The sequence below is a fragment of the Xylaria bambusicola genome, assembly GCF_022495145.1.
Source record: "Xylaria bambusicola strain CBS 139988 unplaced genomic scaffold F5B22scaffold_1, whole genome shotgun sequence".
NCBI classification, from domain to species: Eukaryota; Fungi; Ascomycota; class Sordariomycetes; order Xylariales; family Xylariaceae; genus Xylaria; species Xylaria bambusicola.
Genome location: NW_025953554.1, coordinates 1,670,533 through 1,689,286, shown reverse-complemented (window position 1 = coordinate 1,689,286; position 18,754 = coordinate 1,670,533). Strand labels below are relative to the sequence as shown.

The following is an 18,754-nucleotide window of genomic DNA, read 5'->3' as shown; positions in this document are numbered from 1 at the left end:
GTTTACCGCCCTCGTTAATCATACCCCGCGTCACCTAGCTTCAGATTCCCGTATCTTCGGACCAAATCTCTGATATCTCTAAGTATCCTGAAGCTGTTAGTAACTAACAACTTAATTAGACTGACAAGGGACCGGGAGTATCTTGCTGCTCTCTCAACGCCGGGTTTTCAGGGAACAGAGCAGAGACATGCGTATTGAATCTCCTATCACAATTAGACCTATCCTCTTCATACTAAATTTTCGAGAACATGCAGCTTGTACAAGTCAAGTCGACCATCGTAGTCTTCCTCAGGCGCCGATTTCGGAACGTGCTTGTGATATGCATTTAGATTCTCTACCCCGGAACGATAGCACGCCGGGCGCCACTGACCGAGTTCGTCTATGAGAAGTAGCATTAGTATCTCGGTGACTAGGACTTGAAAGACGTGCGGCTCAAGTATACACTCATCATGGGCGTAAAAATAACACGCATCAAATATCAGCGGTTCCCCAGCCCGTCATCGACTCCCGAGTTAGCGTGCCAAATATCGCCATGCACGAGACTCGGTTTAACCGATCGACCGTCGCTCTACAACGGCCTAAGAAAACATGGTATCACCCTATCAAACAAAACCGGCAATAAGATCTCAAATTTAGGATCCGGACCCCTTGCTTTAAGCTCTAAATCAGAAGCAAATCGGAGATTTCTAGCGAAGAACCGCTCCCAACTGGGTTCCCACTCGATCATCTGAGGAAGATTTCCGCTGTATGTTGGGCTGCGATATCCGAATTTCCCATTAGGCGACTTTCTGTTCTGATGTAAAGCCACCAGACGAGCACAGAAGCTACTTAGATTAGGCATCGTCTCACTCATCGCGCGGAACTCACAGACGAAGAAATGAGATTAGGTGATGTCTTGTACGTGCCACACGCAATAGGTTTTAGAGTAAAGCTAGGCTGAACATCGTGTAATGAGCTCATAGACTCGAATTCGCTTCGCGTCATGTTGCGGCCTACGTTGCCTGACACGACTTTTATGAAGAAGGATATGAGCTCGCCATCTGTAGATCGGATATCTCTGCGCCCTGTTTCCGTAAAGAAGCTGACGCCGTGCTCTTTCGTTGAAATTACTTGACAGTCGCTAGGTAGTACTATCGTCTTCATTAATAGTTCGTTGCACCCAGCTCTGGTGTGTATAAGAAGGGCGTACCAGCTGATACAGCTGGGTCTAAGCGAGTGTTGCTATTTCCAAACTCTAGCCCTTCTGTACTGGTGTAGTTCATGCTGAGATGTATTAAAAAGATACAGAGCGGAGTCAAGGTGTATGCAAGCAGGGTGGTTTAGGGGTCGAAATTGTTAATATGCAAGTGATGAACTATACCTGTTAGCATCCTGCTGACACGCTGGGTTCAGCCAGATAACAAACAATTTATGGTGGCCATCAGTTCCTCACCATGGAACAATCAGGTCATGAACAACATGAACACATGAAGTTGACTTGGCGGCTATAGACATTAGATTTCAAAATCATCATCCCCTGTGCCGAGTCTCACATGTATTTCTCATCTACTACGTATTTTTTCAATTCAGTTCTTGTTCCCGCGACCCCCTTTCCCGTCTCCTTCGCATAGGCAAGGCGACGACGACAACGAAAACGACGCCATGTACAAATGATTTAGCCTCTGACACATCTTGGTACTTTACTCCGCATCTGCAAATTGTTTCTCACTGGTTATAACGCCGCTCCAGGGCTGCCGCGCCGTCATGGAGCTTTACGACTTTTAATATAGTTAGTTACCTAGCATTCTATTGCCACGGTGGTCGGCGAAGAGTTATTCTTTTCCTTGAAAATTTTCAAAGTTCAACAACGTTTTTGTAATGATATCCGATATTGCGCCTGGCGTAGGATATCATGTGTTTAAACGATATGGCAGCGACAACGACGAGCAGGAATGCCATGGCGTGCAGGACAGGATCTGGATTCGGTTAATAGCTCGACATCAGAGTAAATGCGCCCTACTAGTAGATACACAATTGGGAAAAGCTTAGGTCTATAGCTAGAAGCATATTGAATGGTGATTCTAATGATGTAAGTGCTTATATCATTTCTTACAGAGCTATAAAAACATCGATCGATCCCTTGCAGCGTTTAGATTCTAAACGACATGATAACATTGCTGATAAGATTAATGCAAGGGTTCCTTTCGGATAGCCTAAGAAAGACATCCCGAGTCAGCTCACAGCGACTACAAAGGATATCATCGGCTTCAACGTCACGGTTAGCATCGTGAAAGTAGCCCCTGAAAAGATGCAAAAGGTGGACATGAGGGGATGAAGACTCGGGCCAAAAATTATATTAATGGGTTAAGTTACGACACTGTGGAAACATGACATGGCATGTCTGATGTAAGGTGAGGAGCAAGAGTCACATTTTGGTTACATCATGGCCGAGTTTTTGACGATATTACTAAGTAGGACCGAGATAAGACTATCGTACCGCGGGGTCGGTTTCGTGACGTCATTTATTCTTTCGGTCCTTTTTTGCGCCGACAGTCGCTCTTCCTCTTTTTTTTTTCTTCTTTTTTCTTTCCTGCATGGAACTATTTGGAACCTACCCGCCGCCGGTTCTGATATCGTGAACTTCGTCATGGTGCTTTAGTTCTTACCATGTACATGTCGCTTAGGTAGCGAGCGCGCTTGGAGAATTGGTATGCGGATGATGCCGCGACTTCATTGTTGGGATAATGGTGTTTATAATCTATGTCGTCTGGACTGATCTGATGTTAAAGATTTAAGTGGCCCTGTCGATCTCGAAGATCCGCCATCTATGTTATCATTCCTTTGGGTAAGGAAATGGTCTAGAAAGAAACCGCGTAGATAGGTAAGCGAGGTATGGTTAGGGTAGGGTGCTGTGTTCTGATACGAACAGCCACCCTAAATCTCCAACGGCCTGAGTAGTGAAGATCCGATGACCTAGGCTGGTCTAAAGAGCCGAGCTATAAGCATGGGTCGGCCGGTATTTCTCGAATGGGCACTTGGTGAGTGGGCCTTGGGATGCCTGGTCGTGAGTAAGCTTCACGACAGACATGGCACCGTGGGTTCAAGCGCCTAGTTAATAGGATGTTCACAAGCAACGATCTTAACCTGCTACCGCTTCTGTGGTAATCATGGGAACAGCGGGACGTAGTTCCACACCATCGTCCTTTTGCCGGACCCATACTGCGTGCGTTTATAAACCGAGAGCTAGGCAAGTCATGCATGACCCATGGCATATGCGTGCGGTGGCACTCTGCCTTGAAAATCGACGATGGTTTTTCACGCACAATGATGTTCGAGTCCTTGTCATCGCACGCTGAAGATTTTATCATAGCACTGCCACGTTGCCTAGTGCCCGTACTAGTCTCAACGACAGTTCCATGGGCTTCCCCTGCCACGGCTCGTCTATAAGTTTGTCCGCATCGCAACCTGTACTTGCAAAATTTGTCACGTAGTTTTCTCCCCTATAGATCATAGAGGATAGGCGAAATTTACATACCTTTTTGGATTCCCTCCAAGCCACGTGTATATTGTCTCGTCCTTCAGTCGTCGACATGTCTGCCATTAACACATCAACACCCATCAACCCTGTCAATGGGGCGGGGACCAAGAAGAGAAAGGTCATCTGCTTCTCCGATTTCGATGGCACTATCTTTATGCAAGACACCGGCCACGTCCTCTTCGACAGCCATGGATGTGGTGCTGAGCGACGCGAGGAACTCGACGAACAGATAAAGACCGGCGAACGTTCATTCCGCGATGTATCTGAAGAGATGTGGGGTTCTCTACATGTGCCGTTCGACGATGGCTTTAAGGTCATGGAGAAGACGCTCGAGATCGACCCTGACTTCCAAAAGTTCCACCAATACTGCATCGGCAACGACATACCTTTCAACGTCATCTCAGCCGGTCTGAAGCCCGTCCTTCGAAAGGTTCTCGACACTTTCCTTGGTGAAGAGGAGTCCGCCCGCATCAACATTGTCGCCAACGACGCCGAGATCGCCGAAGACGGATCACAGTGGAAGCCCATCTGGCGACATGACACTGAGCTGGGCCACGACAAGGCACTGTCGGTGCAAGAGGCACGTAAGCAGGCCGAGTTGTTATGCGACAACGGCACCATTCCCCTCATCGTTTTCATTGGCGACGGCGTGTCGGATCTTCCCGCCGCACGAGAAGCCGATGTTCTATTCGCCCGCCGTGGCCTGCGACTCGAGGAGTACTGCATCGAGCACAGCATCGCTTATACACCCTTCGACACATTCGCGGACATCCAGCGCGAGATCGAGCGCATCCGCCAGGAAGACGAGGAGAAGACTGCTGGCAAAGGTCTTCCAGCGCGCTTCAACCCACGCGCCAACCTCTGGCGGCGCGTCTCAAGCCAGAACAAGATCCCGCGTTATACCCCATCCGCCGCACCAGCTGTTGCATCTACCGTTACACCTGCGCAGGCCTGAAGCGTGCGCGAAGAATAGCTGCATTTCGAATTAATCACTGCATAGAATTGGCGTTCTGGTTTTGAGCCGCTTCGTCAGTGGTGGCGGGCATTATAGACAATAGATGGATGTCTCGGGCATTGGATAGACGATGGACCCGTTCCCTAGGTATGAAAGACATTTCTAGAAATCTTGGAAATAATCAAGCATTCTGGATAGATAGTATGGTAGGGTGAATTAGATACCCAGAGTAATGATAGCGAATAGAAAAGTAATATCTCCTCATGTCTTTCTCCTCAATCCTTTCTCTATAACTAATGCCTAACCCCGCCTTGGCGAATACCTAAAACCAAGTACTTACCATTACTGAATGAGGCTGTTGTATGTATTGGGAATGTAGCACCCAGGCAAGGTTAGGTACCCATTTCATCCTGGCGACGATCTATACGCAGCCGCGAGAGCCGGGTTTGCCGGGGAGCCCCATCGCCGGAAATTTCGGATGCAAATTACAGGGCTGATATCGAGGGGATGGAGGGGTGTCATCAGAGTTGCGTGGTATATCTACACTATTGGTGTTATCCAACTACCAGATAGGCAGATAGAGGTAAATAGTAGTCCATAGGCCACAACAACTAAAAGAGGAGCTGTTCATTAAGCGACTACTTCCTTTATATCTCAATGCCGAATTAATCCCACTAGATAGTGGGCAGTAGAAGGCTTCGGCGGATAGCTCGGAAGATATGTACACCAGACATATCCCGGCTTGGTTCCTAGTTAGCGCGCGCGATTCGGGTTTACAATTCGGCGAGAAGAGGAGCGCGGCATATTGCAATGCGGTCGATGACCAGCACACATAGCCGTGTTTATCCAATCTAGAGGGTAGTTATGATGATTTATACAATTCCTATCCCTGGTGTAAAGTGGAATCAGACACACCAAAAGGCAGTCGGCACACCTTTGGCAGTAGGTAACAATGCCCGAAGGCCAGCTGACACGGTATTATGGATTTGGGGATATACTTACTTCGTACGATGCGCCTATGATCAGCTCTTGGAACACGAACTTGGGATGAAGGGTGTCAGCTCTGCATGGAACGGGAGGAAGCAAAAGCCACATCCTAAGCCATGGAATGATTGGAATGCCGCCTGAAAAGAGTCAGCTTTTACTTCATTGCGGGGGAGACTGAAACAAGTGGTCCTGCTCGCTTGATGTGGTAGGCGAGTTGGGTAGGACAAGAAGAGGGGGTAGACCGTAGATCGCGTTCCTGTGCCATAATAGTACATGGCCTTGAATTCTGAAGCTCTGCATAGGTAGAAGAGGATGTAACGGCATCGTCGAGTTCCTACATCAATTAATACATCGATTAACATGCCCAATATTGCATACTCCCTAGGTATACTTTGTGCTTCCTTTTTAGGAAACTCATGGATCAATACGATACCTCTTCCGCTACCATGCGTGTTTGTACGGTCACGATCACGATACGAGATGCTGTCCCACTAATCCAAGCCGTCGGTAGAGAAGATAATTGCAGACATTACCTAGGCTAACGAGTAGATTTAGGTATGGTAACAAATGGGTATGCTTGCATTTACGTACGGAGGTTATCAATACCTACAAAATGGAAATGCCCTCAAGATGCTACTATGTAGGTATCTACCTTCGAATGAGGTGACGTACCTACTTAATTATAGCAGCGCATGAATTACGACAGCACGAAGAACTTGACCCCACCAAACTCATGCCCTTTCGGTATTAGGGTCCTCTCCCAATTGCCAAGTCAGGACTGACCAAGTCTCAAAGCCCCGATGGTGATGAAATGAAATGGAATTCAGGCAAAGCAAGCTTCTCGCTTCTTCACTTGTCAGACTTGCCCCGAGCGAGACCCCGACACGCTGTTCAGACCTCACGCAGGTTTCACCTCATCCACCCGCTTTTACCCACAGATTGTCTGATTCTTGGATTCTTAGACTGGCCAGTAGATAACCAGCCTGGAAGCAATGCAAACAAGCCTCGAACAAGCCTCTTGCGGCGGGGCTTGGCCGGTACCTACTTAATACATTACTGATATATATTCAGCTAGCCAGGGTCTCTGGTCTGGTCTATTTAGGTACCTTACCCTACCTAAACAAGTACCTGGCATAGCGTCTTCGTAGGGCCTACCAGAGCCTACGTAGGTACGTGGGTAGGTAGAAATAGCGTGCCTGACTCCAGCCCGTCTCCAGCTTGTGACGATGCCAACTCCCCCGCCAAATCTTCCCACTCAGTAAAACAAACCACCTACCTGTCTGCACATCTGCACATCTGCACCGCCTCCTTGGCATTATCACCTCCCTAAGTAGACCTCTCCATCCATCATGAGCACCATCATTTTGCATTGGCCCTGACGTTGCATGCGATGTGTTTTGCATATCTACCTATCAGCTCAGCTTTGTTTATATATGACGACCTCTAGTACGACTCCAGATACGCCCTCAACCACCATTTCACGTAGCATTGGTTTTTGATTGCATCCTCCTCGAACCTTGTTGCATCTGCCGTTTGTTGCTTGTCGTGCTCCAAGTTGACCGCGTCCTTCATTTGCTCGTCGTTTTCCCCCTTCGACCACGGGAATCTTCCTATTCGATTCTTCCTACATACATACATATCCATAACTTATTCGTTCTATTGCATTGCATTGCTCGTTCTTTTGCCGTCTGTACACAAACCTCCTGAATACGTGTCGAGACCAACATCTACGAAGTACGGTCTTCGTCCCACGGCCTCGGTCTGTTAAACCCCCCCTAATACCCCCTTCTGCGGCAATTAGGGTTACTTGCGTCTCACTCTTCCTACCCCAATCCTCTACAGCATCTCGACAGTGGCTGGCCGGGGTTATTGGTTGTTTCTTTTTCTCCTTGCCTGGGGCCAATTGTACCACGCTTGCTCTATGAACCCGTGTAGCCCCCCTGGCTTACTTGATTAACTCCAGACGCAGGTCTGGTCCATTGGCGTTACCTTCCCGTCTTGACATCACCCATCTCTCTGTAGAACATCGCCTAAGGCTAAAACGGCTGAAACGCAATCGATCAAATCGCTAAAGCGACCTATTTCTCCCTAGCCTCTCTCCCGGCCGCTGGCCGTGACCCGAATCGCTGTGTCCCCCCACCTACATTCCTTCATCCCTTACATCATTATCCTAGTTTTCATATAAAGCCCCCCGCGTTCTCAGTAGTCAATATGGTGCGCATCATACCAGCCCGCCTCAAAACCTCCACAAGCAGTCGTGCCCCGAGCCCTATGCGTGCAAAAGGAGAAGCCGCCAATATGAAGGATACCGGCTTGGTTCTAAGGATTGTTGTTCTGCGTGTAAGCCATCTCTAGCAGGCCACCAGCTTGTTCTACTGGGGAATTGCGCAGACAGCTAACTGTCCATGGCTATTAGGCGAGAGATTTGGCTGCCAAAGATCGTGGTGGTACCTCCGATCCCGTGAGTAATCTTGCCGCTGTGACACCCGACACCCGACACCCATTCCTAGGCTTGTGCAAAACCATTCTCACTGTTTCGTCGGCGAATAGTACCTTCAAATAAGCTGCGGCGATACCAAATTCACGACACAATGTGTACCAAAGACGCTCAACCCAGAGTGGAACGTCATCAGCACCATTCCAATCACCGGCGTTGATAATTTGCTCCTCGACTTCCACTGCTGGGACAAGGATCGATTTGGCAAGGACTACTTGGGCGAATTCGACTTAGCATTGGAGGAGATCTTCGCCAACGATGAAGTGGAACAAGAACCACGGTGGTTTCCGTTGAAGAACAAGAAAAAAGATAAAAAGTCCAATGCCGTCTCCGGGGAGGTCCTTCTACAATTTCACTTATACGACTCGACCAACAAAGATGCGACCCCCGCTCAGGTTTTAGAGAAGCTGAGGATCCTCGCTTCATCTCTACCCGAGGCCTCATCCCGAAACCCTACTCCTAGTATGACACCCATGCTGGGCCCTGCGTCCAAGTCAGGAGCTACGACGCCTCCTCCATTTAGTCGAAATACTGCCGACAATTCTCAAGATGACGAGGAAGATGACGATGACATGCTGGACGATGACGAGACTCCTGAGGAAGACGACCCAACCAAGCCAGAGGCTATTGAAAAGAGGAAGAGGCGACTAAGGATCAAGGGGCTTAAACGCAAGAAGAGGAGAGATCCCTATGAATTCTCGAATAACGGTGGCGATGTCGTCGGACTGATTTTCCTTGAAATCTGCAACATCACGGACCTACCCCCGGAGTCGAACTTCACCAAAACTAGCTTCGATATGGATCCATTCGTTGTGGCATCTCTTGGCAAGAAGACATATCGAACTAGGGTTATTCGCCATAACTTGAACCCGGTATTCAACGAAAAGATGATTTTTCAAGTACAGAATCACGAGCAGGCGTATTCATTTTCTTTCACCGTCATCGACCGTGACAAGATTTCTGGGAATGACTTCATCGCTTCGACTACCTTCCCCGCACCTGAGATAATCGAGAAAAGCCCTCAAGCGGACCCAGAAACTGGACTTTATGATCTCCAGGAGCCAGCTGAGTACGTGCCAACACAGAAATCACGGCTCGCCAGGCTAGGCTTGTCAAGAAGTACATCGTCTCAAAGTCTAGCCAAGGGACGGCCCGCTATGTCTAAGAACCCAAGCACGGCTTCAACAATCTCACAAATCGACGGCAGTAATGAATCCAAACTTGCAGCTAGTTCCGGGCCAACTTCAAGCTTAGCCCCACCTGACCAATTGGCCAACCTAAATATCAACAACGAACCAGAAGTTAGTGAGATGGAAGGCGGCGACTTCTACACATTCACCCTTCCCTTGAAGATGAAGAACCTTGAGAAGTGGGAAACCAAGCACAACCCAGTCCTCACTATTCGTGCCAAGTACATGCCTTATCCGGCTTTACGGCAGCAATTCTGGCGAGCTATGCTCAAGCAATACGACACTGATGAGAGTGGCGAGATCAGCAAAGTCGAGTTAACTACCATGTTGGATACTCTAGGCTCTACTTTACGAGAATCGACCATCGATTCGTTCTTCCAGAGGTTCCCTCACAAAGCTTTGAACGGGGAGGCCGAGCTGACTATGGACGAGGCTGTTATCTGTCTTGAAGACCAGTTGCAGGCAAAGAGCACACCGCAGCCCATTACTGAGAAGGTAAAGAACATGCTCCCCGACGCCGAGAAAGCCAAGAACTTGCTCGGCATCCCGGGTCACGGTAACGGTCAAGCCTCCCCATCCGAGGATGGCTCATTCACTCTTGGCCCTGAGGAGTCCGACATCAATGGCTCGCAGTCAGGCACGTCGACACTTATTGTTCCTGATCTCGATAAGGCCGGAGAAGAAGGCAATGTGTTGGACAAAGACGATCTCAACATTGATCGAGGAGAGGAGCATGTGGTAGAGATTCGGGAGTGCCCCATCTGTCATCAACCACGCCTCAACAAGCGCAAAGATGCTGATATAGTCACTCATATCGCCACTTGCGCAAGTCAGGACTGGCGTCAAGTTAACTCACTCGTGATGGGCGGTTTTGTCACATCTAGCCAAGCACAACGGAAATGGTACTCAAAAGTGATAACGAAGATCTCTTACGGCGGGTATAAGCTTGGGGCCAATTCGGCCAATATTCTGGTACAAGATCGCCTGACAGGACAGATCAATGAGGAGAAGATGAGTGTCTACGTAAGACTAGGCATTCGTCTCCTGTACAAAGGCCTCAAGTCCAAGGATATGGAAAACAAGAGGAGTATGATGGTCCCTCTTAGTCTGAATTATGATAATCTGTACTAACTCGTATTAGTCCGCAAGCTTCTCAAAGGATTGAGTGTGAAGCAGGGTAAAAAGTACGATGATCCGGCATCCAAGTCGCAAATCGAACCATTCATCGAGTTCCACCAACTGGACATGTCGGAAGTGCTTCTGCCAGTAGAGGAGTTCAAGAACTTCAACGAGTTCTTTTACCGCGCCTTAAAGCCCAGTGCTCGGCCGTGTTCGGCTCCAGACAACCCACACATCATCGTATCACCTGCAGATTGCCGATCAGTTGTCTTCAACTCGATTGATACTGCAACCAAGATATGGATCAAAGGCAGGGAGTTCTCGGTCAAGCGCCTCCTTGGCGATGCATATCCCGAAGATGCTGCAAGGTATGAGAACGGATCTTTGGGTATCTTCAGGCTTGCCCCTCAGGACTACCATCGATTCCATATCCCGGTAGATGGAATCCTCCAAAAGCCCAAGCTCATTGAAGGGGAGTATTACACAGTCAACCCCATGGCCATTCGATCGGCTCTCGACGTCTATGGAGAAAACGTCCGAGTGATCTGCCCGATCGATTCGGAACAGCACGGGCGCGTGATGGTGATCTGTGTAGGGGCCATGATGGTGGGCAGCACAGTCATTACGCGGCAAGAGGGAGAGCACGTGAAGCGCGCCGAAGAGCTCGGATATTTCAAGTTTGGTGGCAGCACAATTGTGGTCCTATTTGAGCCAGGCAAGATGGTTTACGATGATGACCTCGTTGATAACTCTAACGGCGCTCTTGAGACCTTGGTAAGTTATTCGTCAATTCTTTTTTTCCAGGTGGCATTTTGCTGATTTGGTGGTGCAGATACGAGCAGGCATGTCAGTGGGACACTCGCCCCACGTACCGCAATTCACACCGGATATGCGAAAAGAACCTTCGCAGGTGACGGAAGCTGACAAGAAGGAGGCACATCGGCGGATTCGTGGCGGGGTAGAGACACCAGAATAGGGCAATGTTGCCAAGTAGAAAATACCTATTTTGTACACTACGTAGGACTTCTAGAAGGTTTAAAAAAAAAGAGCGCAGTTGGTAGAAGCGAAGATTTGTCAGGTGACGGAATACTGCATACTGCATACCGCATACCGCTTTTCCTTGGATAGCTCACCGTTGCCCTGGTACGAGAAGTCAAACGATAGCTTCAAGGCCCCCAAAAAAGAGAACATCTGTCACTGGTATACTGTTATATCTTTGGTCTGGGTTTGTATGACTGCATAGGCACCCGCATGGTTCAGCGCAATTGCTACGGCGACGCAACGTCAGGCTCAGCGGGGGGCAGAGCTTTTCTATACCAACGCCTAGGAGCATGCAGACAAGTGCAGACAGAGTGCAGACAGAATACATCAATTGATCAATTAACACGCGACACGTGAACTTGACGTGGAGGTGACTAAATACGGGATGCAGATTGGCAGGGTCGTGTCCAGGGGTCGTGTTGGTCAGGCTTTTGGGCCCCCTGTTCCGAGCTTGTCCGCCAGGAACGTGCGTTTTTGTTTACTTTCTGCCCCGCCTAGCAACCCGCCCCAAAAGCACATACATAGCACATACACGCCTCGACCTAATCTACTAATTTATATCTTTCATGCTATAGACCCTGACATCGTCCGTTCGTCCCGCAGACCCTTCAATTGCATCTAATTTTGAACTTCAGCTGGATCACCTCGCGACCCGGTTGGTCAAGCAGCCAGATACAAGCATCGATCCCACTACGATTATCCTGTCAATCGCCTGAACGTGCCCGCTGTTGCGCCCCAGACGACCAGAGAAGACAAGACAAGAGGACAGAAGACGCAACGTGCCCAAGTGAAGAGCGATAATAAATAGGCTTGCCATCTATCAATCGTACCAAAAGCGACAAACCACGTACATGACAGCAATATACGAACAAGACCCATCAGAAAAGAACTGCGGTTTGATAGGATAAATAGATCTCGCGCCTTCGCGGGAACTGACCCCGGTTCAATCATGATTGACCCGAATAATCTACGTACCGCGTCGCTGTATATCAACAACCAGCTCCTGTCGCGCGGCCTACTACGCGATGGCCAGAGCATCGACTTTGCCGACCCCGAGGGCAGCGACGGCGGCCTTCAAGATGCCATGGGCCGCATCATCGGCGTTGTAAATGACCTAATCTTGAGACGAGATGTACGTGTCTACTTACGGTGTTGATGGCGCATTGCAATCTCTTTCACTAGGAATTCGACATGGGCAAACTGACAGCGGCTAATACCTTCTTCGTGTAGCGCGATGCCGAACACCGCGAATCCCTATCTTCAACGCTTCGCACGCTGCGCACAGATATCCAGCGACAGACCACAGAGTATGCCCGCCAAACAGAGAAGCTGGACGATACCCAGCGGCGGTTAGATACCGCCGAAGCTACGGAGCGTGCCCTGCGCGCCCAGCTAAAGACGGCTGAACAAGGGATCCACAACCTAAAAGATCAAGTGGCCAAGATGAAATCTGTCGTCGCGCAAACGCGCAACGCCTGTGCCAACGAGGTGCGGAAACGCGATCGCCATATCGACAGTCTGAAGAAGGCTGTCACCGATGCCGGAAGGGTGCGTGGTAGTGGCAAGAACCGCGACGTTATCACTATCAATGTTACTGGCAGTGATGGCAACGAAGAGGGCGAAGGGATGGGGATGCCTGTCGGTGCGACTGAAGATGAAGGCTACAGTCTTCGCATGGAGACGAACGGCTTTCTGACCGAGCTGGCCAAAGGGCTAAGCGAGGAGAACGAGGGCCTACTTACGCTTGTCCGGGACACTATAAGTGGACTGCGCGAAATGAGTGGGCTGGATCGCAATATATACCCTGGCGATGAACAAAGCCATGACAGTGTCCGCAACGAGTTCGTCACACAGCTGCCCCAGAAATCTGCCGAGGAGCTTGCGACCGAAATCCAAGCTATCGTCGAACATTTAAGATCTATCCTCACGAACCCTTCTTTCGTGCCGATTGAGGAAGTCGAGGCCCGCGATGAAGTTATCGCCGGTTTGCGGGCGCGCTTGAATACCACGTTAGCCAAGTGGAAGGACACCATGCTTATGATAGATGGTTGGCGTAGGCGGATGGAATCGAGTGGCAAATCATCAGTCGATGTGGAAGATCTACTGCTAAGCCTGAGTCCTGTGCGTGTCCGCGATGCCGAAGAGACCGCGAATGTACAGCCCATGAGATTGTCATGCGTACAAGAAGAAGAAGAGGAGGAAGAGGAGGAGGAGGAGATGAGTAATCAAAACCAAAGGAGCCACGATGAGACCTCAGAACCTCAACACTTCAGATCTCGGAGCTCCGTTGAATCGCTCCGCTTGGTACCTGCTCCTGCCTATGATGAGGATCCTGACGACGAATCAGACTCAGACTCCAGCATCTTTCAAGACGATCTCGATGACGATATCGACATAGAAGAGCCTAACGTGCAGATTCTACAGACCTCGACTGCCGACTCCATCGACTCCTCACCACTCCCGGAGCCTCCCAAGATCAGCCCTCTGAAAGACTCGTACTCTTCCGGCAACAGGGGTGCGGTTCATACCTCGCCGTACCACAAGCGACCTGGCGACTTCACAACCATTGTCGAGGAAAACACTTGGGACCTCGCAGCGACAGGGGAGAAACAAGCACCTGCTTCCCCCAGCTACAAATCGAAGGTATCACCTCCACGAGTTGATGACGACGGCATGCCGAGCTATACGGCTTCATACGATAGTCCTCTTTTCGGCAAGTCAGGCGAGAGGCCCACAGAAGCCGATCTGAATCGGAAATTATTCTCGAAGCCATCTGAACCACGACCGCGAAGTACTGCTATTGGTACGACGCTGAGTCAAAGGAACCAAATATCCCCGCCACAGGCCACGCAGACTACACGTGCGAATGCGAAGAAAGTGTCCGAGAAGACCTCGCCCACAGCTGCTATCCGCAGAGTCGTGGATACAGACGAGGACATTGCTCACTCTACTGCGCCTTCTACTAATACATCTACATCTACATCTATTTCGACTTCTACCTCTACCACTACCACATCTAATCCCTCTACAACAACAACAACAACAACAACAAGTCAACGCAAGCGCCCCGCACAACAACAAAACCCATCATCTACCAATTCTGAAGAACCAGACAATAGAGACAGAGACAGCAACAAACACCCGCGTACCCGCTCCCCAACTCGCGCGCACCAAAACGCCGCCGTATCCTCCCGTCTCCCGCGCCCGCACGCGCAGCAGCAGCACCAAAGCCCGCTGAACATGGCCACCATCGCCGCGAAACTCGCTGCGTCGGAGCGCGAGGCGGACGCGGCGCGCGTGCGCGCTAAATTAAGGGCTGTGAGGCGAAATAGGAGGATCAGCGGTGCTGCGCCCGAGGGTGGTGAATCTTCATCTCCTCCGAATGGACAACGACGGACGCAGGCACAGACCCAAGCGCAGAAAGAGAGTGTAGCACAACGCGCAGAGAACAGCGATGGTGCCGATATACCTATACCTAGGGAAAACGTCGACCCGGTGAAGAAAGACAAAGATGTAGAAATGAGTATGGGTGTGGGTGTAGGCATAGGTATAAGGAAAGCGCCTAGACGCAGATATAGTCGTGCGACTGTGGGCGACGATGTCGATGAACTTGGGGACGACGATTATAATCCCAGTCGGAATGATGCGCGGACGGGAGAAGGTGAGGAAGGAGAAGAGGGAATGGATGGGGACAAGGGACCGGCTTTAAGCGTCGCCAAAAACCGCAGGAACCGCGCCGCCGTGCGCGCGGGGAAAGTCGCCTCTAGGAGAAGGAGTACGCTCTCGCCTTGGGAATTGCAGGGCTTGATCTCGGGGAGTGTGGAGAGTCCAAGGAGGTGAGGGAGGGGATGTTGGAGGGCGCTTATTTCGTGCTTTGGTGTGAAGGGAGGTTTAGAGGGCGTGGAGTTGGTTCGTTGGTTGGGGTGGTTAAAATGGGATGGGATGGATGGGATGGGTTGATATGAAAACGAGCCAGTAGTGGAACGGAGATTAGAAACAAACGGACTTAGTTTCTGGACGTTCGTTCTGCTCGTTCGGTTCGGTTCGGTTCGGTGCGAGTTCTGGTTCAGGTTGGTGGCGGGCTGTTGTCTCTCGGTCGGTTCGACTGGTTTACATCTGATTCCGATGTTGGATCACAGGATGTTGGATCACAGGATGTTGGATCACAGGATGTTGGATCACAGGATGTTGGATCACAGGATGGTGGATGGGCAGGTATACAAATACCTACACTACACTACACACATACATACATATAACACATACACGTACACATACTGTACAGTACATACATCTATGCGAGCAAGCAAGCGGGCGAGGGGTCTTAGTTTATACGTTTAGCTAATGGCATTCTTCGGCTTTTTTTTCTTTGTTTTGAAAAAAATATCTATCATTCCTAAAAAGCGCCTTTAGACATGTAATCATGATGAGTGTACATGTCAATGATATTGTTAGTCATATTCGAGATAGTGCAACGGATTGCACTGAGCCTATAATTTTGGCGTGATTTTGTATAGCAAAAAGTACTGGTGAAGAATGGTGTCAATTAAGGTATCTCGAATTCGACAAAGTAGGTAGGTATCATGACCCGTTTGACGAACCCTTTCCAGAGCCTGATTTTTCACTGCTATTTAATCGACAATACCTGCTCCGTTCGTCAAAGTATTGCGCTATGCACCGCGATCAGAATTGATGAATGTTCCCAAACATACATATTCTTATACATCGTGGAGACACCAGCCGAGGTCCCAAAGCAGACAATTTTCGCCGAAATAGGGGGATCGGGGTATACAAGACTCGAGGTTCCTCACTATCCGATCGTCACAGGTGTATGGCCAAACCCCACGTCAATATAAAATAGCCTCTAATAAAACGTCCCATGATTTTCATCGCGCGGGTACATCGGTAGATTAGTGATATAGTCGCCCTCGACGATACGCGCGTTGTGCTTCTGAAGGGCCCATTCTCTAACTTCAGTTCGTAGATTGTAATCGCCCCTGTGATATATGAGCTTGACCCCTCTTCGGACTGCTTTGGCTAGCGCAGTATTGCTCAGGGGTTCTTGCGAGACATCTAGGCCCTCTAGGTTGGGAAAGCGGTCAAGGAGGTCAGCCAGAGCCTCGTCGATCTTGTAGGGATCCGTGCCGCAGACTGTCGACAGACCCTTCACGTTGAGGAATTTGAGATGCTCGCTCCTAAACCAGTCCGGGTGCGATTTAGGAAATATCATTCCTAGCTCTGTCAACGAGCCGGATTCGAGACTGGGCCGCACCCATTTTTCCAGGTATTCCGGCCACCCGCTATTAACAATAGTGGGCACCCAGGGACGGAGAGTGAGCTTGCGGAGATTTTGCGGTTTATGATCCGTGACGAACTCGTCGAACGCAGTTAATAAGAACTGTGCTGTTACTCGATAGTTCATGAGATGCAGCTCCTCGATTTCTGGAGAAAGGGAAATTATCAGTGGAATGGTGGATACCCATTCGAAATGCGATCCTACAAAGAGCTTCTTCACATTACGCCAAACGTTAATTAGTTCGCTCGGATTGTCCCCAATAACAACGCCAACGCCATCTAGCCAGAGCTCCTCAACGTTGGGACAGTTGCGCATACACCTTGGCTGCCCTATGTAAGTTTATGAGCTCATACTTGGTATGGGAATGAACTGACAAGGCAAACAACCGCGAGACCTACGTTGCTTTTGGTATAGATCCCCAGACGAAGGACACGAAGATTTTGCAACACGGGCCAATACTCGTCCTCAACATGCACTACCCCCCCTAGGAGTCGATTCGGCAAATTCAGGATGGTCAATTCCTGAAGTGTAGCAGCTGATGATGCGATGATCTTGTGGACAAAATCGGGTTGGAAAGCTGTGTAGAACCCAAGGTATAGACTGGTCAGTTGAGGCACGCACAAAGGACCGATCGAGGAGCGATCGATAGCAGGCGATGCTACAATGCTTGGCGCTCGTAAGTTGAGGACTCGGAGGCTTCGACAAGTAGCAATCCATCGAAGTATGTTCAAATCTACCCGGAACTGGTGACAGTTACCAATAACGAGCTCGGTTACTTGTGCGCCTGAGTATGCTGCATATTTTTGGAGCAGGCCTGGGCGAACCGGCTTTGTACAGCGGTCAAAATGTTGGATGCGCCAAAGGGACTGAATTGTCACGTCCTTCGTAGTCAATAGCGATTTCCAACTCTTCGACACTCTTAAACAACGGCTATAAGCTTGATGATCAGCAGATCGGGAGTTACGATGCCGATCGAGAGGATATATTTACCATAAGGTTCGAAAGTCAATATTCTTCAAGATCATGACAACAAGCTCCAGGGGCAACACGGTGAGAGGGTCTGTAGCAACGGCGAGACATTTGACCTTGTCTCTCATCTGGTGCAGCGTCTTGTGACACAGCGATTTAGTAGGCGAAAATCGGGGATATTGGTAACAAAACTCACCGGGAGAAGTGGGTGAGAAGGATTCTTCTTGCTCACCAGCTCGATTCCTTGCCGGTATGTTTGGAATGCTGGCTGAAATGAGCGCTGAAGACGTAAAAGTCTCCCAAGACGAAGGAATCCCTTCGTGTTCCACAGTCAGAGAAGTGCGCGATGCTCGCCATCCGTCCTTGTCAGGGTACAGCATAGCATACCTTGGGCTCGCGGGGAGCTAGATTGATCATAGCTTCGGCAATTGCGATGGCTTTGTCAACGAGACGCCTAGCCTCATAGACAGCTGCCAGCCCGTCTAATGCATCGAGATGGTTGGGGCTTTTGCATCGAACATCGGACTTTGCAGAGCAGATACACTTTTTCCTCAGCTCGGCGTCAAGGGCGCCATTGGTGATGGCGGGGACGAGGGACTTGCAACAGCACGGTGTAGCCCTAACCTGCATGCCACATGTACAGGAATTCGCGATCTAGACATGATCAAGTTAGTTGAAGATGTGTTGTTTAAACCACACGGGAGAAGAAGATAGGAAGAAATGAGAGAGAGGCACAGAGTGTTGATGAGCCAGACCTGTTTGAACGTGGCAGAAGCTTTGGGATACTGTTTTTCATCGTAATATGCCTTTGCCTTTGCCAGACCAGCCACAGGTGCATCAGGGCCTGGATTAGATGCCATGACGTATAAATACGGTTGAAAGCTGTGATGACAGGATGGTCGTCACCTCTCACACACAATACAGCCTGAAGCTGGCAGGCGATGTGAAAGGTGAAGGAGGACTGAAGCATGAACGCGACTTGGCTTGGCAGAGTGCTGTTCAGCCGGTACTGTGCGGCTTGTACTGTCCCACAGCGTATCTTGGTACAGTCCAGCCACTATAGTCTATGACTCTATGCAGAAGGTACAAACTGTCTCGCACTGTACGTGGTACCATAGACTCGGTAGAGCAATTACTGAAGTACCTACGCCGACTTGTACTTGCCCATCCCATCCCGAGAATG

General features: G+C 49.7%; 5 protein-coding genes across 5 annotated transcripts; 3 read left to right on the top strand and 2 right to left on the bottom strand.

Annotated features, from left to right (window-relative positions):
• Nucleotides 1-14: 14 nt before the first annotated feature.
• On the bottom strand, nucleotides 15-1,262 carry F5B22DRAFT_632613 (uncharacterized protein; the record flags this gene model as incomplete). The annotated part of the gene is made up of 8 exons (XM_047976718.1): nucleotides 15-87; nucleotides 126-203; nucleotides 262-379; nucleotide 443; nucleotides 506-568; nucleotides 599-848; nucleotides 902-1,130; nucleotides 1,190-1,262. 8 exons carry the CDS (start codon nucleotides 1,260-1,262, stop codon nucleotides 15-17), a joined length of 885 nt encoding a protein of 294 aa, XP_047836549.1.
• A 2,307-nt stretch (nucleotides 1,263-3,569) lies between these two features.
• Nucleotides 3,570-4,472, top strand: F5B22DRAFT_632612 (2,3-diketo-5-methylthio-1-phosphopentane phosphatase; the record flags this gene model as incomplete). The annotated part of the gene is made up of 1 exon (XM_047976717.1): nucleotides 3,570-4,472. One exon carries the CDS (start codon nucleotides 3,570-3,572, stop codon nucleotides 4,470-4,472), a length of 903 nt encoding a protein of 300 aa, XP_047836548.1.
• A 3,305-nt stretch (nucleotides 4,473-7,777) lies between these two features.
• Nucleotides 7,778-11,657, top strand: F5B22DRAFT_583872 (phosphatidylserine decarboxylase-domain-containing protein). Its single transcript, XM_047973392.1, has 3 exons — nucleotides 7,778-10,233; nucleotides 10,288-11,039; nucleotides 11,098-11,657. The coding sequence occupies exons 1-3, from the start codon at nucleotides 8,421-8,423 to the stop codon at nucleotides 11,239-11,241; spliced, it is 2,709 nt and encodes a 902-aa protein (XP_047836547.1). The 5' UTR covers nucleotides 7,778-8,420; the 3' UTR covers nucleotides 11,242-11,657.
• Nucleotides 11,658-11,685: 28 nt separating this feature from the next.
• F5B22DRAFT_23339 (Afadin and alpha-actinin-binding-domain-containing protein) lies at nucleotides 11,686-15,289 on the top strand. Its single transcript, XM_047969879.1, has 3 exons — nucleotides 11,686-11,772; nucleotides 11,942-12,438; nucleotides 12,537-15,289. Exons 2-3 carry the CDS (start codon nucleotides 12,256-12,258, stop codon nucleotides 15,144-15,146), a joined length of 2,793 nt encoding a protein of 930 aa, XP_047836546.1. The 5' UTR covers nucleotides 11,686-11,772; nucleotides 11,942-12,255; the 3' UTR covers nucleotides 15,147-15,289.
• Nucleotides 15,290-15,691: 402 nt separating this feature from the next.
• On the bottom strand, nucleotides 15,692-18,739 carry F5B22DRAFT_583859 (uncharacterized protein). The gene is made up of 6 exons (XM_047973391.1): nucleotides 18,327-18,739; nucleotides 17,959-18,225; nucleotides 17,768-17,887; nucleotides 17,593-17,711; nucleotides 16,977-17,532; nucleotides 15,692-16,926 (listed from the first exon to the last, which is right to left on the bottom strand). Exons 1-6 carry the CDS (start codon nucleotides 18,429-18,431, stop codon nucleotides 16,171-16,173), a joined length of 1,923 nt encoding a protein of 640 aa, XP_047836545.1. The 5' UTR covers nucleotides 18,432-18,739; the 3' UTR covers nucleotides 15,692-16,170.
• Nucleotides 18,740-18,754: the final 15 nt, after the last annotated feature.

Excerpts from the sequence above, each read along its gene's own strand:
- F5B22DRAFT_583872 (XM_047973392.1), top strand. The coding sequence starts at position 8,421 with ATGACACCCATGCTGGGCCCTGCGTCCAAGTCAGGAGCTACGACGCCT. Across the intron at positions 10,234-10,287 it reads GGATATGGAAAACAAGAGGA|TCCGCAAGCTTCTCAAAGGA; the intron begins GTATGATGGTCC and ends AACTCGTATTAG. Across the intron at positions 11,040-11,097 it reads ACGGCGCTCTTGAGACCTTG|ATACGAGCAGGCATGTCAGT; the intron begins GTAAGTTATTCG and ends TTGGTGGTGCAG.
- F5B22DRAFT_23339 (XM_047969879.1), top strand. The coding sequence starts at position 12,256 with ATGATTGACCCGAATAATCTACGTACCGCGTCGCTGTATATCAACAAC. Across the intron at positions 12,439-12,536 it reads ACCTAATCTTGAGACGAGAT|CGCGATGCCGAACACCGCGA; the intron begins GTACGTGTCTAC and ends TTCTTCGTGTAG.
- F5B22DRAFT_583859 (XM_047973391.1), bottom strand. The coding sequence starts at position 18,431 with ATGGCATCTAATCCAGGCCCTGATGCACCTGTGGCTGGTCTGGCAAAG. Across the intron at positions 17,888-17,958 it reads TAGCTCCCCGCGAGCCCAAG|GGATTCCTTCGTCTTGGGAG; the intron begins GTATGCTATGCT and ends TGGAACACGAAG. Across the intron at positions 16,927-16,976 it reads GTCTCGCGGTTGTTTGCCTT|CCAAGGTGTATGCGCAACTG; the intron begins GTCAGTTCATTC and ends TACATAGGGCAG.